This window comes from Hippopotamus amphibius, chromosome 7 (assembly GCF_030028045.1).
Source record: "Hippopotamus amphibius kiboko isolate mHipAmp2 chromosome 7, mHipAmp2.hap2, whole genome shotgun sequence".
NCBI classification, from domain to species: domain Eukaryota; kingdom Metazoa; phylum Chordata; class Mammalia; order Artiodactyla; family Hippopotamidae; genus Hippopotamus; species Hippopotamus amphibius.
In genome coordinates this window covers 3,564,355-3,590,273 of record NC_080192.1, presented here as the reverse complement: position 1 = coordinate 3,590,273, position 25,919 = coordinate 3,564,355, and the positions used below count along the sequence as shown (strand labels likewise).

General features: G+C 49.0%; 2 protein-coding genes across 11 annotated transcripts in view; one reads left to right on the top strand and one right to left on the bottom strand.

The window, feature by feature from the left end:
• PPARA (peroxisome proliferator activated receptor alpha) overlaps window positions 1-20,212 on the top strand; it is a 70,537-nt gene extending 50,325 nt beyond the window's left edge. For 6 of the 7 annotated variants that reach the window (XM_057742964.1, XM_057742967.1, XM_057742965.1 and 3 more), the window contains exons 4-8: window positions 1,826-1,986; window positions 3,332-3,470; window positions 4,238-4,440; window positions 9,731-10,178; window positions 12,883-20,212. In XM_057742964.1, coding sequence (XP_057598947.1) covers window positions 1,826-1,986; window positions 3,332-3,470; window positions 4,238-4,440; window positions 9,731-10,178; window positions 12,883-13,130 — 1,199 coding nt within the window. In that variant the 3' untranslated portion in view covers window positions 13,131-20,212. The remainder of the gene's footprint in view (window positions 1-1,825; window positions 1,987-3,331; window positions 3,471-4,237; window positions 4,441-9,730; window positions 10,179-12,882) is intronic. The other variant, XR_009054808.1, reaches the window with a different exon arrangement.
• A 204-nt stretch (window positions 20,213-20,416) lies between these two features.
• On the bottom strand, window positions 20,417-24,125 carry CDPF1 (cysteine rich DPF motif domain containing 1). Of its 4 annotated transcripts, none has more exons than XM_057742285.1 (3): window positions 22,447-23,964; window positions 21,359-21,455; window positions 20,417-20,986 (listed from the first exon to the last, which is right to left on the bottom strand). In XM_057742285.1, exons 1-3 carry the CDS (start codon window positions 22,656-22,658, stop codon window positions 20,846-20,848), a joined length of 450 nt encoding a protein of 149 aa, XP_057598268.1. In that variant the 5' UTR covers window positions 22,659-23,964; the 3' UTR covers window positions 20,417-20,845. The 4 variants fall into 4 exon arrangements, 3 of the variants coding, with proteins under 3 accessions (XP_057598268.1, XP_057598267.1, XP_057598269.1); XM_057742284.1 differs by having other exon boundaries at window positions 21,344-21,455; window positions 22,447-23,962; XM_057742286.1 differs by having other exon boundaries at window positions 20,850-20,986; window positions 21,340-21,455; window positions 22,447-24,112.
• Between the last annotated feature and the right edge of the window lie 1,794 nt (window positions 24,126-25,919).

Below are 25,919 nucleotides of genomic sequence, written 5' to 3'. Positions count from 1 at the left end.
CAAGGTCACTTTAGGCGAACATCTTCAGTGAGGTTTCCTACAAATGTTTCTTACGTTTGCGACATAGTTAGATTATGTAATCACATGCTGTGCGCCATCCTGGCATCTCTGGACCGCCGCAGTTATTTTTGTTCCTTTGCACACATTAAAGTTCACTCTATGCTGTAAGACTCTGTGGATTTTGACAAATGCATTGTGTCCTGTGTTCACCATTACGTCTTCATATGGATAAAAATCCGCTGTGCTTCACCTGTGCAACGCTGCCTCCGCCATCCCCACCCCAGCCGCTGTTGTTTTTACCTCTGCTGTGGTGCTGCCTTTCCCCAAATGTCACATATTAAGAATCACACAGTTTGCAGCCTTTTTGGATTGACCTCACCTATTGAAGCATCTTGATCGCTTCTGATTTTTGGCAATTAAGAATGAAGCTGCTGGGGAATTCTCTGACGGTCCAGTGGTTAGGACTCTGCACGTTCACTGCCAAGGACCCGGGTTCAATCCCTGGTCAGGGAACGAAGATCCCACAAGCCATGTGCCGGAGCTGAAAAAAAAAAAAAAAAAAGAATAAAGCTGCTACAGCACTATTTATAGTACAACACCCAGGACATGGAAGCAACCTAAATGTCCATTGATAGAGCAGTGGATAAGGAAGATAAGGGGGAGCTTCCCGGTGGCGCAGTGCTTAAGAATCCGCCTGCCGTTGCAGGGGACACGGGTTCGATCCCTGGTTGGGGAAGATCCTACATGGAGCAGCTAAGCCGGTGCGCCACAACTACTGAGCCGGTGCTCTAGAACTCACGAGTGACAACTACTGAAGCGCGTGCACCTAGAGCAACAAGAGAAGCCACCACCATGAGAAGCCCACCCATCACAATGAAGAGTAGCCCCTGCTCACCACAACTAGAGAAAGCCCACGTGCAGCAACAAAGACCCAACGCAGCCAAAACAAAACAAACAAAAAACCCGCTCTTTAAAAAAGAAGAAAGATATGGCATATATATATATACACAATGGAATATTACTCCGCCATTAAAAAGAATGAAATAATGCCATTTGCAGCAACATGGATGGACCGAGAGATGATCATACTAAGTGAAGTAAATCAGAGAAAGACAAATATCATATAATTTCACTTACGTGTGGAATCTAGAATACAACACAAATGAACATATCTACAAATCAAAAACAGACTCACAGACATAGAGAACAGACTGCAGGTTGCCAAAGGGGGAGGCGGTGGGGGAGGGAAGGTTGGGAGTTTGGGGTTAGCAGATGCAAACTGTTATATATAGACTGGATAAACAGCAAGGTCCTACTGTACAGCACAGGGAACTATATTCAGTGTCCTATGATAACCACAGTGGTATATATATATATACACGTATATAAGAATATATATATATATAACTGAGTCACTTTTCTGTACAGCAGAAATTAAACACAACATTGTAAATCAACTACGATAAAATTTTTTTAAAAAGAATAAAGCTGCTGTATGCATTCGTGTATATGAGGCTACTTGTACAGTGGCCTTTTCCGCAGGGCCATGATTTAGTCCATTTTGTTTTGGTTTTTTATGGACTAAAGAGTTACGTTGTTTCTTCCTGGGCAGCCCCTGGGGTGGGGGAGCTTCGGGATGCCCCGCCATGGTGGCTGTGGGAGCACAGAGGGTGTGCGAGGGCCAGGCCGGGGCTGGTACAGGGTGCCCACCAGTGCTGCCTCCCCACCAAATGCCTCTCTCCTGAAATCAGATCCTCAGGAAGCTGGTTAAGACCTCCGATGGCGAGGCCATGAATATTCATGAAGCTTCCCCTTCTGCCCTTAGACACCCTCTCACCAGCCTCGAGTCCCTCATCTGTCTCTTACCCTGTGGTTCCTGGCAGCGCGGAGGAATCGTCTAGCGTGGCCCTGAGCATCGAGTGTAGAATCTGTGGGGACAAAGCCTCGGGCTACCATTACGGAGTTCACGCGTGTGAAGGCTGCAAGGTACAGTGGACCTCGGATGGGGGGAGAGGTAACCTTTCAGGGATGTGTGGTTCCTTTCATTTTATACACAAATGTTTGTCATTACTAAGAAGGGTCTGCTAAAGCTGTAGGTCAAAAACTGACCTGCGTAACAGATCCATTTCTCTCTTTGCAAAGTTTCTGGCATATTGCTGGGCTGTTCTTTGTAAACGACGTAGAGAGTGTGTTCTTTAAAAGAAAATAAACCACATTAAGGATGCTCCCTTCCTTTGGAGGTGAAGGCAGAGAGCTTTTGCCCACGTTCGCTCCACTCTCATCAGGAGGTCACGGAGGGCAGTGGTTCTCACGACCATCAGAGATGTCAGGATTGCGCAGCACGTGCCGGGCGACGACCAGACCCACGGCTGCGTCGTCCCCAGCTGCTCCGGACCCCCCAGCAGTCCCTTCCTGTGTGTCGGGGGCCCGTCAACCTGAACCACGAGCATCCTTGTGTGTATCCTCATTCTTGTGCCAGCTCAGCTGGACCGCTAAACTTAGGCGACCCAGGGCCCACAGTACAGGGGGTCAGCCGTATCCTCCAGCAAAAATATGGAAGGATGACCGGAAAGCAAAGAGGAAAGAGCCCAGTGCAAATATAAACCCCGCACAAGTCTGCCCACCACATACCTTGAAAAAAGCTGCTTGCAAAGTGGCCTGTGCTGCAGGGCCATGATTTAGTCACCTTTGTTTACTACTTTTGGTTTTTTAAACTTGTTTCCTACGGGGTAAAGTTTAAGATGCTTTTATAAAGCAAGAAACTTGTTTGCAACCAGCTGGCTTCCTTTTATTATATAATCTTTGTCCTTTAGAGAGTTAATGTTCTCTTATAAAAATTCTCAGAACATTTTAGTCACAAGTATGGATCTGTCCTCTGAGGAAAAGTCACATTTGTATAACTCTTAGCAGGGCAGAGTCACAATTTGGGAAAGTGTAATTGTGTCTCCCCAGGCCAGGTGAGCACGTGTGGAAAGTACTGTGAATTCTGACTCATGTTATCGTTTTTCACTTTACATGTAATGAAATTTCAGATTTTCAGTTTGCCCCAATTATATCAGACTTTTTAGATGAACTACTTCTCTACATTCAGTTCATTTAAAAAGAGACAATAGGGACTTCCCTGGCAGTCCAGTGGCTAGGACTCCGCGCTTCCACTGCAGGGGGCACGGGTTCAATCCCTGGCTGGGGAACTAAGGTCCCGCCTGCTGCGCAGTGTGGCCAAAAAAGAGAGAGAGAGAAACAATAGATGAACAAGGGAAACGTGAATAAAGGAATGGCACTGATGCACTAGTGGTCCGGATTCTTAAATAAACTGTTTATCAATCCGCAGGGTTTCTTTCGGAGGACTATCCGGCTAAAGCTGGTGTATGACAAATGTGACCGTAGCTGCAAGATTCAGAAAAAGAATCGGAATAAGTGCCAATATTGCCGTTTTCACAAGTGCCTTTCGGTTGGGATGTCCCATAACGGTAGGTAAGGTTGCCATGTCTCAGTTTACCTCCCTTGTCGGTTGGAACGGACTGTATTTTGAATGAATGTGCTGCAGCATTTAATACTCAGGTCATTTTGTAACACGATAGCCTAAGAAAATAAGTCTCAAATAGCGGAGATCCAGGAGAACCCTTGGAATTACTGTTAGAAACTTCAAGTGGCGAAACTTTGACATAAGATTTTGAAACCAACTGGAAATCACTGGGCTGCCTTAATGTTTATATCCTACATATGAAGCATGGGCCATTTCAAACATTTACCTTATTGTGACTTTAATTATACATTCAATCATACTCTAAGTTTATAACATGCCAATTACTATGTGAAAGTTTAAAATAATCTGTTCATAAGAGTTGCATGTCTACCTTCTGAAAAAAGAAAAAGGTGTTATGTTAACTCCTTCTAAGGCTCACTTTCATCTCCTCAATCAAAAGGATCAGTTATGCACCCAATGATATGAAGTGACCTTAAGCCTGTCCTACTGATGAAGTGAGCGGTGGCACTACCTTTAATTTTAACCTTTTTTAAAAGTCCAGGATATGTGCAGTTTGAGTTTTATTTTCCTCTCTCCAAGGGAGAAAGCCGACTAGTGCTGAGAAGTGGATTCTAACTTACCCGTGAACGTTCGCTCATAGTTTACCCCGTGGTGCAAACACTTTCGTCCAGCTGTTAGTCATCGGTCCACGTTAATGTTATTCATTTCTCTGTGTTTTCCATGATTCCATTCCCCCCCTCTGATCCCCAGCCATTCGTTTTGGACGAATGCCAAGATCTGAAAAAGCAAAATTGAAAGCAGAAATCCTTACATGTGAACGTGACCTAGAAGATTCCGAAACCGCAGATCTCAAATCTCTCGCCAAGAGGATTTATGAAGCCTACTTGAAGAACTTCAACATGAACAAGGTGAAGGCCCGGGTTATCCTTGCGGGAAAGGCCAGCAACAACCCGGTAGGTGGCTTTGCTGCTGTTTATTGTAGTCTGAAGTGCTGCCTTGGCAATGCGTCAGCTAGAGTCCTGGAGGAGGACTGAGGACATACATCCTAAATGTTGAGAAAATAATATTTACCCCCGAGGCAAACGAGAGACAATGCAGTGGAAACATTTCGTTCAGAGACTAAAAACGGAGCCTGACAGCAACTGGCATCCCACTTGATCCACCTCAAATCTCCTAGCAACCAAGTTATTATAGTGACTATGTAATTAATGCACCAAAATAATCTGGTTAATAGTTTACCAGATTCTAGGGTTGCTTCTTAAGTGTTTTTTTTTTAATCCCTATTTTGATGCCAGAAAATGAAACTGTTCACTTCCCACTCAAAGTGCGCCCTTGCATCCTTTCTCCTAAAACTTCTCTCCCCTCTCTGACCAGCTCCTTCCCCCTCCCCACCTTATTTTTCTCCAGTGAGAAAGAAATGACATATTGGGGCTTAGAAAGGGTCCTTTGTTTACAGAAACTTTATTGTCTTTTCGGACAATTCTGGACCTTCTCGGTAGCAACTCAGAATGCCCCTTGTGGACGCCTACACTTCGCCTCCCCAGCCTGGGGCCATCCTGCCCCCACCCCCTAGTTAGCTACGCCTTTGTCTCTGTCACAGACCTAATCTCAGAGCTTCAAAGAGGGGGAGGGCCCACGGTTGGCGACTAAAGACGTTTTGTCTTTTTCCTATGAGCGTGGTGAAACAGGTTTGATTTGTACTAATGAGTAGCTTGAAGACATCCTTGTTGGGAATTACAAGCTGGAATTTTTAGTCAGAAAAATAAAGCATTTCACAAGCTACGTACTTTCATGAACAAACCAAACCTCTTTTTCACTGAGTCTTTTCATTCTTCAGTGAATTCTCCAATTAAATTGGCTAAGACACTTTACGAGGGTTCAAGCAAACTCTCGTTAAATTGGTAAAGCCACACCCATGCTGGGCGGCCCCAGAGGCGCACAGAGACGCGACCCTTTCCGGATCACAAAGGTGAAAGCAAAGTAATCTTTTATCTTTGAATGTCTATCCCGGAAGTGATTCGTATAGCCCCAAATTAGAGCAACCCAAATTTTTGATCTCTTAGAATCCTTTTAGATCTTGCTGAGATCTTCTACTTCTCCCTGGGGTTTGCAGAATGTAAAGCAAACTTAAAAGTCATCTTTACTCTGAACCAAACACTCTTGTTTGATATTAACTTGATTTCTGTAGAGTATCGTTCTCTACCTCACTGAGATCCACGCACTCTAAGGAGGACCCCATCACCTGCGGCCAGAGTTGAAATCTGGACAGTTGAGGACTGTCACACAGTTACTCTGGAAGAGGAATCTGTATTTTGGTCTTAAGGACATAAATAATAGACCAGTAGTCCAGGACTGGGCTTCGCTGGATAAGAAAAATGGAATTCAGGGTACTGCTAAGAGTCAATAGCTTGCTTCTGCCCCCACCTCCAAACCAGAGCATCGCGGGTACCAGTTTGAAAGGGCGTGTCCAGGGGGCAGCCACTGCCTTTGATGGCACTCTTTGCTCCAAGTTGGGTTCGCGTCCCACTCCACGCCCTGTATACGTTGCGATATGGCCCCTCTCCTGTCTCCCCACCCAGCCCAGAGCGCCCCAGAGCTTGGAGCATCCAGCTCAGGGCCTCAGTCTCTGCTTCTCCACCTGCGCTCGGTCAGAGGCAGAGCTGCCGGGCAGGGCGGCATCCTGGAACAGCAGCCCCCTCACACCACACCATGGGGTTTGGCCTGCTGTGTTATGTGGGAATACTATACCTACAACACACTTACAATTTTATGCCGTATCCAGAAATGTGTAGGAAAACCTAACCAAGTGCTTCTCAGATAATTTCATCCAAAGCAGTTCTACCAATAGTTCACAATTAAATTTCTCCTAAAAGATGGTGCTGCCTAACTTTCCAAAGAAAATGCTTTTTTTTTTTACAATCCGCTCTTCTTTTTTTTTTTTTTTTTAATTATTTTTGGGGGCGTACACCAAGTTCAATCATCTGTTTTTATACACATATCCCCGTATTCCCTCCCTCCCCACTCTTCTTTTTGAAAATGCTTTTTAAATATGTTTTGAGATGAATTCTTATAAGTAACATCATTAACACACATAGAACACCGTCAGGTGTGAGCAAGCGAAATAGGGGAGCCTTTTGGTCTTGGCACAGAGTGATTTTGGGGGGTAAAGTGGGCAGCTTTCTGCCTTGTGCTGTTTAAAAGCTTTACGGTGAAAAAAAAAAAAAAAAGCTTTACGGTGTGTTTCATTGACTCGAAATGACCACCTGTAACGTCAGGTATATTCATATTCGGGCTTGAGTAGAAAAGGCACGTTCCAAAGTTAAATATAAGCTTCCTGGATTTTTAAAGTAGTCTAATTAAGAATGCTTCTCGGGCTTCCTAGGTGGCGCAGTGGTTGAGAATCCGCCTGCCAATGCAGGGGACACGGGTTTGATCCCTGCTCCAGGAAGATCCCACATGCCACGGAGCAACTAAGCCCATGCGCCAAAAAAAAAAAAAATGCTTCTCAATGAAGTTTGGCAAACTTTCAAGGGTCTTACTCTACAATTTCTCTTTGGCTTTAATAAATGTGATTTTTTTTTAAATGTTAGCACTTGTTTTGAATTCAAATTGTTTCTAATTTTGCCTGTTAATGAGGCTTGCCTTCTGAAATCCAGGTGATAATTTTATAAAAATGAAACGAAAGAGTGGTTCGCATTGAAGTCTCCATTTATGAGAATGTTCCACGTAAAAGCACTCCAGGGCCAGCGTCCTGGGCGTGTGTCCCGTTCACGGTGCCCCTGCTTAGAGGGCCCTGTGCTGGGGTTTTGCTCTGTTTCTGTCTTGGAATTCTTGACCACTTTTGAATAAGGGGCCCCATGTTGTCACTTTGCACTGGGCCCTGGAGATTATATAGCCAGTCTGTGCTAGTCCTATGAGATGTGCGACCAAATGACAAGAAGAAGAAGAAGAAGAAGAAGTTAATTCTAATTCTGCTGTCAAACACTGGGAACCACTGTTTACTCTAACCCCATTCTTAAAGACCCACAGTGTACACTCACGTTAAAGACTCTGGCAGGCTCTAACGTCATTTAACTCAGTGTTTCTCAAGAGTTTTTTCTGACAACAGAACTTTTTCTTTTTTTTTAATTTAAGTAACACCTTTATTTCTGGTGAATGTACTTTCGAAAAGCCAGTGATTTGAATAAAGTCAAGGTGGCCTTACGTTGTATCTTCTGGAATTGAGAGAAAATCGCCATCTCTCCTTTAAAAACATTTTTCTGGTCCATCCTGTAAACGTTAGTATTTTAAATCTGAGCTCCAACTTCCTGTGAAGCAGACTGCCCCCAAACTTCCTCAAAACAATGGTTTTGAGAAACATCTGGCCCACTTTTAAAGTCTTCAGAGGGGCTTCCCTGGTAGTGCAGTGGTTAGGAGTCCACCTGCCAATGCAGGGGACGCAGGTTTAATCCCTGCTCCAGGAAGATCCCACATGCCGAGGAGCTACTAGGCCCGTGCGCCACAACTACTGAGCCTGCGCTCTGGAGCCCAAATGCCACAACTACGGAAGCCCACGCGCCTAGAGCCCATGCTCTGCAACAAGAGAGGCCACCACAATGAGAAGTCTGCTCACGGCAGTGAAGAGTAGCCCTCGCTCTCCACAACTAGAGAAAGCCCGCACGCAGCAAGGAAGACCCAACGCAGCCATTAAATGAATAAATAAATAAATTAAAAAAAAAATAGTCTTTGCAGAGAGACGGTTTTAGTCTTTCTTCATCAAACTTGAGATTTTTAGAAATCGGGCTTTGAGTTTTGTATTCAGAATGTTTTCAGTCATTTGCAGATAATTTTAAATATATTCCCTTTCCTCCGATGTGAAATCAGATCCTTTTTTTTTTGTCCAACACTATCTTGCAAATCCTAATTCTATTTAAACAGAATTAGACAACACATCAGATTATCCCAACACACGTACCTGTGTACCAGGTACACCCGTCAGTGCCCTGAAGGTGGCTTTGTGCTGTGATTCCTCCCAAGGCTCTTGTGAGCCCAGAAATAGGGCACATGTCGTGCCGTGGGGCCAGAAGCACTGTCACTGATCTGTGTTGCCCACTGGCAGAGTGATTCTTAAAATCACTGGGCTGCTGTACAGTTAATCTTTATCCAGTGGGGACTGAAAATAATGCTCCAGCCCCTTTCATTATTGGTCTGTAGAACACATCCTGAATCCGAGAGGTCCCTCAGGCACTGCCATTTCTTCTCCTCTGTGCACAGATCTGGCGTGAGTCTCGGCAGCAGCGGTACCTGTGCCCATTCTCCTAAGCCCCACCAGATACACCATCACTTCTGGGCACACTGGCTTCAAACAACATGGCCAACCGTTTCTGCTTTCCTCTGCTAGATCTTTATAAGATGGCAGCAGCGGTGGGTTTAGATGCAAATGGTAAGGCCACATTTAGGGAGCTGCCGTGGGGGTTTGGTGTTTGTTTCAGAACACAAAGCAGTGGTGGGAAGACTTCAGTCTCCTGCACTGGGAAACCAGGTCCTTCAAGGGTTTCTGGTTTATCTCCAAAGAGCAAGGGTGCACCAGTACTTGTTTGTTTACTTCTGCACAGAGGCCCATTTTCTGACTTGCATTTATTTACATGCCAAATTTATTCATTCAGCAGTCAGTGTTGGATAATGATGGTTCTCTCTAAAGTTCATAAAATGGTAAAATAAAGAATTATTGTAATCACTGGCTATTGCAGTAGTATTTGGGAATTCAGAGAATATTATAAAATATTTAAAGTGCAAAAAAAAATTTGAAGTGCTTTGTTAATATACTCTCTCATTAGCTTTATTGACAAAATCAATCACTACTTCACTTTTTTTTCTTTTTTTTCTTTTTTTGTCCATGTCGCTCAGCCTGCAGGATCTTAGTTCCCAGACCAGGGATCGAACCCATGCCCCCTGCAGTGGATATGCAGAGTCCTATCTACTGGACCACCAGGGACATCCCAGTACTTCACTTTCTTAGCAATGAAATCCCCACTCAGTTTTACTCGATGTTGTTTATTACCTTACTGATTTATACTGTCCTCTATTAAATGTCTTCTTGTCCCCAACTAATTTTGAGGTTGTTTAAGGATGAGGACTATATTTTGTACATAGTTTGATTCTTGACAGGTGGCTGGAATATAACAGCTACTCATCAGTTTCTTGATAATTAAGAAGACAGCTTGTCACCAGTCACCCGACTTATTCCAGTGTCTTCCTTTTCAGCCTTTTGTCATACATGACATGGAGACGTTGTGTATGGCCGAGAAGACTCTCGTGGCCAAGTTGGTGGCCAACGGCATCCAGAACAAGGAGGCAGAGGTCCGCATCTTCCACTGCTGCCAGTGCACGTCCGTGGAGACTGTCACGGAGCTTACGGAATTTGCCAAGTCTATCCCGGGATTTGCAAACTTGGACTTGAATGACCAAGTCACTTTGCTGAAGTATGGAGTTTATGAGGCCATATTTGCAATGCTGTCTTCTGTGATGAATAAAGATGGGATGCTGGTAGCATACGGAAATGGTTTTATAACTCGTGAATTCCTAAAAAGCTTAAGAAAACCATTTTGTGATATCATGGAGCCCAAGTTCGATTTTGCAATGAAGTTCAATGCACTGGAGCTGGACGACAGTGATATCTCCCTTTTTGTGGCTGCTATCATCTGCTGCGGAGGTGAGTTACTGATTTCACCTGCTGTGGCCGTGATACAGCCTCGTATCTCAGGAATTTGGGCAGTGGTGAACCTGACGTGAGCGGGGTGGAGCCCGCACTGGCAGGGGGAGGGCGTCTGAGCCCTCACATCGCCACTAACCAGAATTAAGTGAGGATGATATCAGTAGCGTATCATATTATAGCCTGTGTTTTCTTTTTCTGTTTCAGAGCTTTTATTTTATTTTTTAAAATTTTTATTTTATATTGGAGCGTAGTTGGTTTACAATGTGTTAGTTTCAGGGGTACAGCAAAGTGACTCAGTTATACATATACGTATATCTATTCTTTTTTCAGATTCTTTTCCCATGTAGGTTTTAACAGAATAGTGAATAGAGTTTCCTGTGCTATACAGTAGGTCCATGTTGATTATCTATTTTTTGTATAGCAGTGTGTATACGTGTAGTGTGTATACAGACTTCATGTAAACACACATTTGTAAAGTATAAATGTTCTATTTGTAATTACATGACTATATGTTTTTTTAGAATATAATGGAACATTAGGTATCATTAATAACTATAATGTAACTATATCTATTATCTGTTATATCTAATATAATTGTATATCATATATACAATTATATCAGATGTAATTGTAATAATATTGTAACATATGGTGTATAATATCATCATATACAGTCAGCCCTCCATATCTGTGGGCTCTGCATCTGCCGATTCAACAAACTGTGGATTGAAAACATTCAGGAAAAAAATTTTCCAGGAAATTCAAAAAACAAAACTTGAATGTGCCACACACCGGCAACTGCTTACCTCGCATTTACATTGTATTAGCTATTACAAGCAATCTAGAGATCATCTAAAGCATATGGGAGGATGTGCACAGGTTATATGCCTTTCTATAGAAGGGGCTTGAGCATCGTGGGTTTTGGTGTCTCGGGGGTCCTGCAACCAATCCCCCGTGGATACCATGGGACGACATTGTTATAATTATGTTATGATAATCTTATCTCCATATTACAGACAGCATTCTATAAAGTCATACGTATGGTAGTACAGTTGCTGTCTCTATTGGGATATTTATGCTATTTCATAATGAAAAACATCAGTAGCTCACTGTCCATGATTGCAGAGTGGGCTTTGACAAAGGAAATGGGTCCCAGTGAAGGCGAGTCTGGGCCTCTGTACAGGGGAGCTGGCTCTGCAGTCCCCAGACTTGTGGCTCAGTGTCACGATCCTTTAAATAGCTCTGTCCTGGGTCTAAGAAGGTCATCCCTCTACTGTAAACTCGGCTAACCTATCGAGCCTTGGGGGAGACCGATGGAGCCACTGCCTCCTCAAGCTGCCTGAAGCTGCCCTGTCTACCTCCAGTCCCTCAGTCTCGGAATTGAGGCTGGCCACAGCTGCCAGGACTCCAGACACGGAGCTGGGTGAGAGTGGCCCAGCTTCACGAGGTCTGTCGCTCTGACCATCCAGCTGGGCACAGTCAGGGGGAGGAATTCCTGTGCTTGGCAAAAAGCACAGAAGGGCAAGGCAGTCGTAAGTAATCCATCACAGTCCTTTGCATGCTCAGGATGTAGTCTTGTGGGGAAGGGTGATGCGTGACTATTTATAAGGAGTATGACCACAGTTTTATAAAAGAAATCATAATCATAGATCAGAAAAAATGTCTGGTGAGATATACATGAAACCTGTATGATGGGGTTAAAATTATGGGGGGAGGGTTCACTTACTATTTTTTCAAATCTCTCTCTTGAAAAACTCACTAATTAATTTACAACCCAAAAAACAATGAAAAATTCACATCATGAGCAACACTTTTGAAAACGCTAGTAACGAGTGGGACTCTAAAGAGAGCACTGCCTGCTGAGTATGGATGGTTGTGGCTGAGTTTCTGGGCCAAGCGCAGGGTGCACGGTCTGAGCTGTCCCAGCAAATCTGGTGCCTGCGTCTGAGCCACCCTGGGGAGGTCACCTGGTGTCCACCCCACCCTTCCTGCATCAAGCCTCAGACCTTCCTCTCTAGGTCTCCTCGGCATCCTCTCCAGCCTGTATCCATCCTTCATTTCTGGCTCCACCTTCTTTTTCGCTGTTTTACATTATAAGGTACCTGTAACGGTGCTTTATACCACAAAACCAAGTCAAACAATCACACTCCTTAAATACTGTTGAAACTGAGCATCTAAGAAGACACAGGAAGAAGAATTTCATTTCCCATATTATGCAAAAGTAGGTTGTATGTGTAGTTACTCCTAATATTTTGGGGTTTTCCCCCGACGGGTGGTAATCAGATAAATCCGAAATGAAGCAGCCACCCTGTAAGGTGGCTAGTCGTTTTAAGGTCGTAGAAATATTTAGGAATGCGTATTTGTGCTGTCTGCCCCTATCAGGTTCAGCAACTTGGGAAAAATCTAGTTCTATCTTCTAGGTAAGCTGACAGTATCTAAAGGCAGCTGAGCTTTTGGTAAGAAAGGCCATGGCCCAAGCGGAACATTGTGTTTCTTGGGACTTCCCTGGCAGTCCAGTGATTAGGACCCTGCACTTCCACTGCAGGGGACACGGGTTTGGTCCCTGGTCAGAGAACTAAGATCCCTCGTGCCAAGTGGCGTGGCCAAAAAAAAAGTCTGGTTTCTCAAACTGAAAAACAAGTTATTAGGCGTTAGAATACTGCTTATCCACTCAAACGTCTCTCCTTTCTTTTGAGGACAGATCGGCCCGGCCTTCTAAATGTAGGACACATTGAAAAAATGCAGGAGGGTATCGTGCATGTGCTCAAACTTCACTTACAGAGCAACCATCCCGACGACATCTTTCTCTTCCCAAAACTCCTGCAAAAACTGGCAGACCTGCGGCAGCTGGTCACGGAGCACGCGCAGCTGGTGCAGGTGATCAAGAAGACGGAGGCCGACGCCGCCCTGCACCCGCTGCTGCAGGAAATCTACAGGGACATGTACTGACTTCTTGGAAATGCACACAAAACCGAAACTTTTCAAGGGTTTTTAAAGGTGACAGCACTACAAATGAGAGATGGGAGCAACGCAACTTTGCACAAACGTCCACCATTGGAACCTGGGACAAAGGAAAGTATAAGCTCTAGGTAACCGGCATCCTGTTCCACGTTTATTTCTTTTTTTTTAACCACTTCTGAGAGCGTGCAAAATCTTGAAATGCTGGTGGTAAGCAGCTAATAGGCAGGACTTGGAAAATGAAGGAGAGTGGTGTTCAGCGGTCTGATTTAATGCACCGATGCGAATCAGTGCAGATTTCTCTATGTCACGTTAGGAGTTTACCAGTGAATTAACCTCAGAATACGTGGTCTGTCTTCCCTTTTTACCACCTTTTGACTGCTGTGTTCCTTTATAATTTTGAAAACTAATCAGCACTTTTTAATTTTTATAATCCTGTAAACCTAGATGTCTCCAAAGGTATTTAAAAAGCAGCACAATATTTATTTGGAAGACTTCCGTTGTTTCCTGAATTTGAAGAAGGACAGCCTGCTGTTTTTGAATCATAGGGTTTAGAATGTCACAGAGTGATTCCATAAGCTCTCAAAATGCAGCGGTTGTTTTGTTTCAGTTCGCTGTTCTCATGGTTGTAACTAATATGTGGAAAAGCCTATTCCCAGGTTTGTGTGGGAGATCCGGGAGAGCCACGGCTCACGGCCCCTCTGCACTCAGTCCTCTGCCTGTTTTAAGCCAGCGTCTGGTCAGCAGGAACCAGACAGACTCTGAGGTGCCAGCTTCCCATTCCTCTCACCTCCATTTCCTATCAAATCTGAACCAACAGAGTCAGGCCGTTCGGGGGCCGTGGTCCCGTCTCCAGGGGCAAACTGACAAGTTATTTGTAAATCTTGCTCTGGGCCCCCTCTGTCAAGGCAGCTCCTTGGTCTTTTTCTACGTTGCTTTTTTAAACATGCGGCTTTATTCTCGTAACTCTTTTAGCATGGCCTGGGGGGCAGGGGTCTCACCTGGAGAAGGAAGGGGGGGCAGTGTGGGGGGGAGGTGGACACGAAGTGGTGGTTTTACCCGTCTCAGGATTCACAACAGGCCGGTGGTTTCTACAAAGATGTTGAGAGTTGTTTCCTTTTCTACATATATAAGGTGGTTTTTCCAGTATCTGAAATATCTGTTTCAGCCTTAAAGATCGACTTTTCAACCCTGGTCCCGTTATGAAGGCAGCGTGGATTATGGTTTTTGTCTAGAGCACACGGACCTGGAACTCCTCCTTTCCTCTCCACCATGGTGAATTAATTATCCCATCAGAGAACTTTCAGCAGTGCCTCCCCCGAGCCAGACGGGGCCCTGCAGGCTAGCCCCTGGACGCCTCTTGGGCCGACAGCCTTTATGACCTGGCTGCGCCCTTGACGGCCCTGCCCCTCTCTCTTTAGGAGATCTGGGTCTCTAAGGTCATGGTCGTTTGCTGTTAATGAATGGCTAGGATTGACTTTGAAAAAGTTCCCAAGATCAGCATTATTATAAATAAAACTGTGAGACTTCAGCTAGAAAAAAGCAGAACTTACAGTTAGGACATCCTTTTACACATTACACATTTAGTGATTTTTTTTTACCTTTTTACCATCCAATCAAAGGATCTGTTGGAAGCAAATCAGGCATTTCCACTTTAGAATGACACCAATCAGGGCTTGCCCTAAGTCAGAAAGGAATTACGCTTTGAGTCACAGGGTGCATCCGTGTCCCCGTTCTTTCCTAGAATGTGAACTCCCTGGGCTGGTGAGCCTGGAGACCTGTGGCTCGTCCGAGGTCTCAGGGTTGTGGACTGGATCCCGGAGCCAGGTATGTGCAGCCTCTCGCTCTGGTGTCCGAGGACAGATCTATGCAAATGGACATGGCCTTGGAAAGTGAGCCTCGAGACTCACGAGTTGTCTGCTCTGTTTAGGTGCTCATACAGCCCACCTGAATCAGCTCCTAGCTCAGGCTTGCCGCGGGAACAGACTGATGGCAGGCCAGGGTTCTGCATCAGTCGTGTTAGCATTTGGTTCTCTTGGGGCCCAGCTAGACCACCTGCCATGTCCCTGGTGAAGCCACAGAGGACCTCAGCTTGAAGGTCACTTGACATTGTTCACTTGTTAATAGGAAGAAATTCATTTGAAATAATAGAGTCAGTAATTCCACTCAGAGCACTTGGGGTCACCCAGTCAAAGATTTCTCCGAGCATTGATAGCCAAATATAGATGAATTATTCACCAGTTTGATATATGGTAGTATTTCAAATAGGAGCTGTTTAAAGAGCACACTCCTTACTTGCTACATTTCAGTAGACGTCAGCATAAGGTCCAATGGAAGCTGGTTCTGGAAACTTCAAACCATGAGCCTGGAACCGGCCACCCGGGGTGCTGGATGCAGGACATGGCAGGACCCCTTTCACCACCTTGACCCACTCTTCAAGCCTCTATTTAAACCTGGTTCTTCCTTTCCTAAACCTGTCATCACAGAAAGTGCCAGGCTGCTCAGAGACCACAGGTTACCAGGCAGCCTTTGGGAAGCAGGGACCATGGGGCTCCTCCAGGAAAACCCTGCTGCCATCCTGCCAGCACCCCCTCCTCTCTGCCTCCTGGGAACTTCCAGTTGGGGGTCCCATGCGCTGACTTCTGCCCCCGCCACCCTGTGAGAAGCTGAGGGCTGCACATACAGGACGCCACCTCCCTGACGTCCAGTGTTGTCAGAAACAGGGCGCCAGAGCCCTTCCTGCTGCCCGCCTGGCCTCTGGGTTCCCTGTGACCTTTCTACAGCTCTGTGGTGAGAGGAGTTTCAAGCATCTTCCCAAAGAGGCTATATGCACAGGCGTAAACAGTGAACGGGAATCGAGGGGAAAGAATTCCAGACTGCTTGTGAGAGCTGACCCTGTTAAAGGGAGTCCTTCCTTCCACTTTAAGAGCCCAGAATGCATCTTTCCGTGGTACTGATGCGTTTCCTACACTGGACCACGTGAAACTAAGGAAACAGACAGCATCGAGGACTGTGGAAGTTCCAGCGAAGCGCAGCCGCCTAAGATCTGAGCGGAAGCTCAGGGCACAAGCAAGATCCTTTGTTTGCTGTATGGTGATAAGTAAACTATTAATTGAGCAACGACCGTCTCCCCAAACCTACAGCGTGACAGCTACCTCAATAGAGTTATCAGAAGGGACTGGTAAAATGCAGGTCCACGTGGCACTGGGGCCTCTTGGTGCAGCTCTAGGCAGACTGCCTGTGATTAGGGCTCCGAGGCTGGATGTGCACTTAGCCGTGTGCGCACCGAGAGATGGGAGGTTATGTGGATTTTAAGAGAACTTTTATTTTAAGGGCGCCTTGGGAATTCCCTGGCGGCCCAGTGGTTACGACGCTGCGCGTTCACTGCCAAGGGCCCAGTGACCTGCCAGGGCCTCCTTGTCTTGAGCTGCGCCTGCTGGCCGTGCGTGAGCCTGTTCATGGGGAAATCCTGGCAGATGAGGGTGGAGAGATGTCTCCGTGCAAGCCTCAGTCACACCGTGGCTTCCTGAGGCCTCGCCACCCCCCCACCCCCATCCCCAGTCACACCTGTGCCCCTCTGTGCCTGACTCCCTTCCAAGCCACTGTGACACCGGGCACATTTGACACGTAGTGGGCAGATGCACAATGGAGGGTTTTTTTGGTTTTTATCTTGACCCAGTGGCCGCACCTGTCTCTGGAATGTATTAAAAAGTCCTGTTTAGATCTTAGTCCATTGTTTCAACCAGGGAGTCCGGTTCTCCCAGCTAAGACTGACGTGGCCACCGGCCTGGCCTTCCAGGGACCCAGGGAAAACCAGCCACCTTAAAGTGCCTCTTCAACCCATGTGGCCTTTCAAAACGCAGGTCCCGCGAGGAAGGCACACCAGGTGCTCACGCTCCCCACCTATGCTGTCGATGCAGGTTCCTGCTGTGGCTTCCAACCCTCAGCCCCTCGAGGGGGTCGGGGTGGACTCACCCCCATCGTCAAGCGGAAACACCCGGCTTGGATGAAGGGCCGCCTGCTGGTGCAGTTCTGGCCTCCGGGGTGGAGCGTGCTTCCCCCACCTCCCGCCCCTGCATTTAAGACCAGCGAGGGCACAGCGAGGCGGTCCCTGTGGGTTAGCCTGGCCCCCTGGGTGCACGTGTTCCTGGAGGGGTCACTTGCTCTTTGGTGTGGATTCAGGAGAGGCAAGGAAATTGTACCGTCCATAGACGTCGCAAACGAGGACCAGTGCCACCAGCTGGGGGCTTAATGATTACTAAAGTGTCCGGGGAGGATTTTCGCCACACTCACTGTTTCCACGGTGTTGGCGCTGTGGGCACTGGATGGTTCCAGAGACAGACTGTCTGTGTTTGTTCTTCTTGTTTTTTAAGCGGCCCAGCTTCACTTGAGTCTTGGTCCAAGCTGACTTGGTCCAACAATCCGGGATCATGGATTGTTACCAAGTCTTTGCACAGAATTGTCAGCTAAGGGGACCCTTGCCCTCCTGACAGCAGTGACCTCCAGACGGCACAGCCCATCCACAGCAGGGAGGAGGGGCAAACGAAGGGGAAGGGCCGTGACCATGAATGCTGACGGGTCGGCCTGAACGGTGCTGCCAGCGCCCGGCTAACTGGGCGCTTTCCTCCTTCTCTGTGTAAGGACTCTTCCAGTGACATGTTCTCTGGGGACCTGCTGCCCAGAAAGATCTAACATTAGGCTTCGAAGGTTGAGGTCTATGTTTTTGCTGAGATTTTATATCTGTTTTAGGTGCCATTTTAACGCAACTTAGGAAGGTGGTCGTCAGCCCCTCCGCCTGTGAAACACTAGAGTGAGAACAAGGGCAGTGAATTGGTCTGACTCAAGCATGTAGGAGACCCGTTCTACTTCTCTGGAAACTACGGGATAAACTAAAATGTGATATTGGAAGTTTTGCAAGAAAAAAAAAGACCATGTGTCTTCATGCTTTCACTTGAAGAATGACATAACGCCTTCCGTGATGCTGTTTTTGTGGAATGCGGCAGGTTCTTAAACTTTGCTTCAGTGGAGTGGCCTGCTACGGGTGTGGCCCGCACATTAGGACAGAGAGTGAGAGGCCGCCGCCCAGGGCTGATTTCCAGACGCCTTTTCCTGGCTTGAGGCGCCCGGACTCCCCAGATCTAGAGGGGGGCTCTCTCAATTAGAATTTCAGTTTGAGACAGAAGGGTAACCGTTTACTTCCACCTCCCACCCCGAGAAAGGGGGGCCACGTAACGTGGCCCAGCGGGAACACACGCAGGCACATCCTTTGCCACACAGGACAGAGCACACTGCATCCACGTCAAGGTCACCTCTTGACGGCAGCAACTGATAACATCAAGGACTTTAGTGGCCCCGTGGCTGTTAAATGCATTATTTAAAACAAAAAATAGAAGTATCTATTTTTTACATCACAAACGGCAAGTTAAGACCTGGGTCAGATATTTTTCGTTTAAAATGTGTTTGCTAGTTTGGGTCAAATGTGAAAACCTTCCATGTTTTTCCCCAGAGAAGGTAATACACCAGCCTCCTCCTCTCTCGCCCTTCTCCCTGCCTCCCACCCTCAGCACCTAAAATTCATTATGTGAGGAACAGCGCAGCATCCTGCCAGCGGGAGCACAGACAAGCCCCTCACCGTGAGCCCTGGCTCCCCAGCCACGGGGTGGGGGCCACTGGGTCTCCAGGCCCTGAAGACGAGTGGCTGATCTTTTCAAGGTAAAATCATTCACTTTGGGGAAATGTCTTTTTTTAAAGGCACAGATGGCCTGGTCCTTTTTTCAGGCCTAAAAAAAAAAACATACCTCACACGAGATGGATACCCCTCAGTGCGCTTTTTTGGTAAAAATTACAGTATTTGTGTTTGAGTATCACTATTTTTTATACACTGTATGGTAAAAAGAACTGTTAACAGCTACCTTAAACACTGTGATTTGTTTTTTTTAAAACCCTAATATAAATATTTTACTAACTTACAATCATGCATCTAATAACACATTGGGATTCTTCTGAAATCAGTGTTAATTGACGTATACTCTTACTAGCCTGGCTCTTGGATCTGTTGGAAACACATAGGAAGCTGAAATATCACAACTGAAATACAACCGCGTGCGTACGTGCGCGCGTCAGAGGGTCCCTTCTCCCCTGAGCCACGCAGAATTACTTCCCTGCAAACCTGTTCCCTTCCTCGTGCTTCCCATGCAAGAAGGACAAGCGAGTCTCTCATTTCCACCAGCAAGGCGGCCTCTGACCACGGTCAGAAGTCACCGACTTCACACAGCAGGGTCCGGCTGGAGACCGTGGACTATCCCTGTGTGGTGAGCAGCTGTCTGCTCTTCAAGGAATCACCACCTGTGGGCTGTTACCAAAGAACTCTGCAATTGGGAAGATGCCGATGGCAGTGATTTGCACCAGCTGCGTCTCTGCAGCCCCCAGGGGCCCAACCCGGAGCATAAGCGGCAGCCCCAGCCCCCGTGAGTCTCCCCCTGCGATGCCTCCCCTACCTTGGCAGATTCCTTCCTGATGTGTCTGTACCGGCCCCGGGACCCAAACCGGGGGAGCCTCTGGCAGACACGCAGCAGAGCAGTGCGGATTCCCTGTGCCAGGACTGGGCTTGATGCTTTGGTGTGTGTTGATGGTTGCTGTTCTTGGGTGCCTTATATGCTCAAAGTATTTAGGGACTGACAGACCCTTTGTATTTTATACTAAACAGGAGCAATTCCAAAGCAGATCTTTTCTAAGCAGGCTCCGATGTCCTCTCTCCAGCTCAGACCCCCGGGTGTGCTCGGTAGGGCATCCAGGGCCGCGGGAAGCCGGGTGTGCAGGAGAGAGCAAATGGCATCTTCCTAGTCACTTTACTGGTAGTAGTTCCAGGCAATTAGAAAATGGCTGTAAGATAACTAATTTTTTAAAAATTTGGGTCTGATTCATTTTGCTTTAGGAGACTGAACTGATCAGATACATTGATTTCTATCCTGAATTTGTGGGAACGTAAATGTTTGGAACGTCCTGCTGTAAGACTGATGAATGTAAAGAGTTAATTTCAGGGTACAGTTTTGCCTTAATGGTTTAAAAAATAAACTATTTTAAAAAATTACTTGGTGAGTTCTGCGTGATGCTGTGAGATGAACTGTCTGGTTTGGAAAAACCAATCCCCAGCTATAGGGTCGGCCTTAACCCATAACAGTCCCCCAGCCCCAGGGCTGTACCTGTAGAGTCCAGTGACAGAGCGGACCTGGGACAGTGTGGCCCCAGAAGACAAGACCCAGCGCGAACACTGGCCAGTAAACACTCTTTATTTGTCCCTGCATCCAGTGTGGCCCTCACACCCGCCAGGCAGTGCACACCGGCCCTGTGGAAATCACAGAACGGCACAGAGCAGCTCCTGCCCTCTAAGAACAGGCAGGCGCACGGCGAGCCCACAATCAGTGTCTCACCAATTGCTAAGGTGGGGGCTGTGAGGACAGGGGTGCTGCGGTCTCTGGAGCACCGGGGTCTGGGCGCCTTCTCCACACGGCTCCTGGCCCTGTTGCTGCTGCATGCGGACCCCAGCTCCCCCAGGCTGCAGACACAACTCCCGATGGCCCGGAAACAAGGTCGGACGCAGCAGCTCCCAGCTCGGCCCCATCTCTGAGCCAGGCCGCAGAAGCCTGGCTGGCCAGGAGCCCCATGCAGGGCATGGCTACGGACCTGGTACCCGACCAGACTCATGTTCAAGAACCCGGCTGGCTGGCATGCCTCTTGGATGGGACTTTCCTTTTCTCCAAGTCTTGCTGAATTTCCTGAGGGAAAGCATCAATGTTCTCCCGGACACAGGAGAGGCAAAATCTCTTGGAGTAAAATAAACTGCATTCCTGAAAGCAGAGGGGTGGGGAGGAGGCTGAGTACCATGGGAAGCACAGTGTGGCATCTCCCAGAGCCTCCAAGAATCTCTCTCTTCCTCAACCCCCGCTGAGACCCTCTAACTGACCCCAGCTTGCCTGTCCCCTACCCTCTGTTGGCTGCAGGGACCCACCTATAATGAGGCAGACCAGCGACCCCTCTCTCCCGAGTGACTGTGAGAGTTCCCAGGACGACCAAGGCCAGGAAAGGCTGCTACTCACAATGTCCCTGGGAAAGGCTCATGTGTCACCTCTCCCACGATCACACACAGGAGGTCCCAGCCACAGGGAGGGAGGGAAGGCGGCCCCAGCCGCACGTGGCTTACCCACCGGGCCCACACACACCAGCCTGCCGCATAAGCTGCATCTCGAGCCGAGGACCAGGAATCTGTCCTTGTCGGGGGTGAAGGGGTCCCTCATGACGTAGCTCTCCTCCAGGAGGCTGCGGACAGGAAGTGGTGCCAGGGGTGCAGTGGCCCAGACCTCTGCTGACGGAAGCTCGCCAGCTGCACGGACCTCCCCAGGGCCTGCACTGTGCGTGCTCACTGTGGGGAGGGCGGGCCCCCTGTGCCACCAAGCAGTAGCAGAGAGGCAAGCAATGGCTCCAGACTAGGACTGAAATGAGACCTGCTCTGGGCTCCATGACAACTGAGGGAGAGAACCGCTCCTCCTCGGCCCAAAGAACCCAACTCAGCCCCCAGACCCCAGCCTGACTCAGGAGGACAGGGGGCGGGGCCGGACACAGGGCCTCCATCCGAGCTCTCCAAGCCCTCCCCTCCCCTCCAGGATGACGCCCACTCCCACGCAGAGAGAACAGGACACCTTACTCTGGGTAAAGTGCTGGCCTCCCAGCGCACATCAGAAAGGAGACCAACACCCCAGATTCCTCATGGCCAGAAGAAAGAAGGCTGGCCCCCGCTGCCTGTCCCACTAACGTACTGGTCAGATCCCCACAAGGTGGCACCTGATGGTGGACAAGCTGAAGGTCAAGAATCCAGCCCCGGGACCCAGTGGCTCTACTCTAGGCCCTCCACGCGCGGATGCACGGGAAGCTGGTTCTCAGGGCGCACTCCCACCAGTATAGGAGCCGCAAGGCAGGCGGCTTCCTGCCGAGAAGCTGTCTTCCGGGGAACCAGCTGAAGAGCGAGGAGGCCCAGCCCCGGATGAGGCGGCCCCTGCGCTCCCTGCGGTGCCGCTGCCGACCCGCCCCACATCTGGAGCAGGTGCCGGACTCTGGGCGGAAGGGGGGCTAGGGACTGCGAGGTTCTCCAAGAGCCAGATGGCCCTCAAACCTTGCCCTGTGCCTTCTCGGGTCACACCTGAAGCGCCCAGAGCCTGGGCGAGGTGGGCCCAGACACAACGCCCAGGCCGTGTCAGACGCGGGCCAGCCAGCTCTGGTGGGCTCCCCGGGCCGCTGGGACCCCAGTACTCACACAACAGACTGGGTGTCAGGGGGCTGCTGCCCCACGTAGCTGTACGGAGCCGTGAAGGCACAGAGCTGGCACTCAAACACACCCCAGGGACCGCGCTCGGCCTCACACGCCATCTGCAAGGTCAAGAGACAGCGCATGTTGTCTGCAGAGCCAGGAACTAACCACACCCCAAAGCTCCCAACTGCCCTCCTATCCACAGGGAAGAAGGGCATCTGGCAGACAAGGAACCTCAAGTTCAGAGCAAGTTACCCGACCTGCTCAGGGTCACATGTTCTTTTCAAGCGCACTTGAGATATTCACCAAGACAGACGATATGTGGGGCCATACACAGAGCCTGAAATCACAGACCATTCTCCAGCCCCATGACAACCACATGCAAACCAGGAACAAAGAGACACGTGGAAAATCTCCAAATATCTGGGAATTAAGTGATGTAATTCCAAATAAACCACAAGTCAAAGAAGAAAGCACAAGAGAAATGAGAAAATATTTTGAACTAAATGAAAACTAAAATACAAAATATCAAAATGCATAGAATGCAACTTGGGCAGTGTTTACAGGGACATTTACTGCTTTAAATGCTTAAATTGGAAAAGAAGGTTTAAAATAAACCTTCTAACTTTCTACTTTAAGAAGCTAGAAAAATGCAAGTTAAACTGGTCATAAACAGAAAAAAGAAAATAATAAATAACAGAAATCAAAGAAACAGAAAATGGGCAAGCAATAGGAAAAAAGAATGAAACCAAAGCTGGTTATTTCAAAACGTCAATAAAGTCGATAAACTCTTAACGAGACAGATCCAGAAAAACAGGAAGAAGCTACAAGTTACCACAATGAGGAGTGGCCCTGGGGACATCACTAAGACTACAGATATTCAATGGATAATAAGGGAATGCTGCGACCTTTCTACCAAACAGATTTGACAGCTTAGATGAAATGGACATATTTCTTGAAAAACGTGCCTTGAAATAGAAACCCTGAATAGCCCTATATCTATCAAGAAAACTGATTTCGTCATTTAAAAGTTTCCTTTAAAACGAAACAGAACACCAGCAAAACGTCACGCCCAGAGGGCTCTACCAGCACACTGTCGAGCACTTAAGGCAGAAGGGACACCAACCTACAGACACCGTTTCAGAACAGAGAGAAAGGAACGCTTCCCAAGAGACTGCGAGGCCGGTGCAGCACGGACCCCAGAACTGCCAGGATCGCCCCGCCGCCGCCCGTCAGACCAGGCTGCTCCGGGACTACGGGGCAGCAGCCTTCCGCCGCGGAAACCTCCACAAAACCTCGGCGAACCGAACTCAGAGGCCCACAGGGGGCCCAGCGCGTCCCGGGCGGCTGCCCGCCGGCAGCGCGACGCGGGCTCCGCACCCGGACACCGGCGGGCGCGACGCGGCGCCAGGGGCTCACAGGGCCCGGCACCCGCCCGCGCCGTGCCCCCGCCTGGCTGCGGCCGTGCTGCCGCCCGCAGCCCCCGGAGACGTCCCGCTCCCCGCCGGCCGCCCCCGCCCCTTTCTCCCCTTGTGAACCCAGTCGAGCCGCCCGCGCCGCCGTCAGCAGCCTGGGCTGCGGTCCGACGCCTTTCCCCACCTGGGGCCCGCCCCCAGCGCGCCGCGACCCTCCCCGCTCGCCCGCCCTCCGCGTCTCCGCCGGGGCCCCGCGCCGCCCTCCCCGCTCCCGCTGCCCGGCCCCCGAGCGCGCCGCCCTCCCCGCGCTCGCGCCACGCCGGCCGACGTGCCCGGGAAGGCCGCGGAGGCGCCCGGGCCCGGCCGGGCGAGCGGGAGGCGCCGCCAGGCCGCCAGGCCGCGCCACTTACCGCCGCCACCGCCGCCGCCGCCGCGCAGCCCGGCCCACGGCGCGTGCGCGGCCCCGCCCCGTCCCCGCGCGTGCCCCTCCCCCCGCCCCCGTCCGGCCCGGGCGCGTGCGCGGGGCGGGGCTTCGCGGCGAACGTCCGCCTCATCCGCGGCCGCGCCGGGGCCTCCCGAACCTGAGCTCTCGGCGTGGGCAGCGGCTGGGCAGCGCCTGGGTATGCTGCGACCAGTTCACGCCGGCGTGGCCTGCCGTCCTGGCTGCCCCGAGGCACTCAGCTTTTTTCTGGGCTTCCCACCGGGCTCCACAGAGTCGGTGCGGCGGGTGCGCGGCCCACGGATAACCCGGCCCCGTGCGCTTTCGGCCACGTGGTTTCGCGCAGCGCGCGCTTCGGACCGACATGGCCTGGTTTTAGTTCTCATGGTACCCTTCTCCCGACTAGGACGGAAGCCCCCGGGGCCTGGGGCCGGGGCCGCAGGCAGTGGTTACTCTCTCCCCTAAAGCAGCAGACAGAATGGGTTTAAAATGAGCCCTGCCGCTTCCTGCGACCCGGGACTTGTCACTGTCCTCTCCCAAACCCTTAAAGTGGCCTAAATGGCCTGCAGTGCCCGTGGTCATCTGGGGCCGCCGTCCTTCAACCTCCAGATCTTCACCTCGGGGCACCAACCACGTCAGCTTCCAAAAGCTCCCCTGGACCCCAAGCTCCCCCTGTCCGGGCCCTCTGACAAGGGCTTCCCTAGACCTGCAGTGGCCAGCCTACCCCACTCCCGGCCCCCTCTACTCGTGTGTATGGAGGCACCACTCTACGGGGTTAGGGAATGAGTCTGAAGCCAGCAGCCCTGAGGTCTGGGACTTTTTCCTTTGGGGAATCAAGAGCAAAGGATTATATAAGGTGTCAGTGATGCTGGCAACAAGGCCTGTGCCTGGACTTGGGCGAGAGGGGCCCCTACCCTGAGCCTCAGGAGTTAGCAAGCACTTTTATTTTGCTGCTAGAACATATGACCTCAACTGTGCTTACAGCAACCGTATTCTTTGGAGCAATGAAAAAAAAAGTAGGTTTTTATTTCTGGATCTGCCCAAAGAGGGGCCATCTTGATGAAGCATTTCAAATTTGACCTCAATCCACTCTCAGATACATGAGTGGTTATCCCATAAATGCTGTCAAAGCCATTAGATGGTTTTAGACAAGTTACAAGCTGCGCTGGAAGAGTTAAGTGAAATAATACTCAAAGAGGAAATCATGGTCTTTGGCAGAAAATAAATTTTGATTAGAGCCATCTGCAGTTATTAACATAAGAAAATCCAAAAGGATTTAAACTATCTAATAAAACTTTAGGGGAAGAAAAATGGTTTCCCAAAAGAAACTGCATGTGAAATACGTACTAAATCAAGAGAATGAAGAGACAAGCCACAGAATGAGAGAAGGTATTTGCAAAAGACATATATGATAAAGGACTGTTAACTAAAATATATAAAGAACTATTAAAACTCAACAATAATAATGCAAACAACCCAATTAAAAAATGGGCCAAAGACCTTAATAGACATGTCACCAAAGAAGATATACTGATGGCAAATAAGCATATAAAAAGATGTTCCACATCCTATGTCATCAGGGAAATGCAAATAAAGACAGCAATGAGATACCACTGCATACCTAT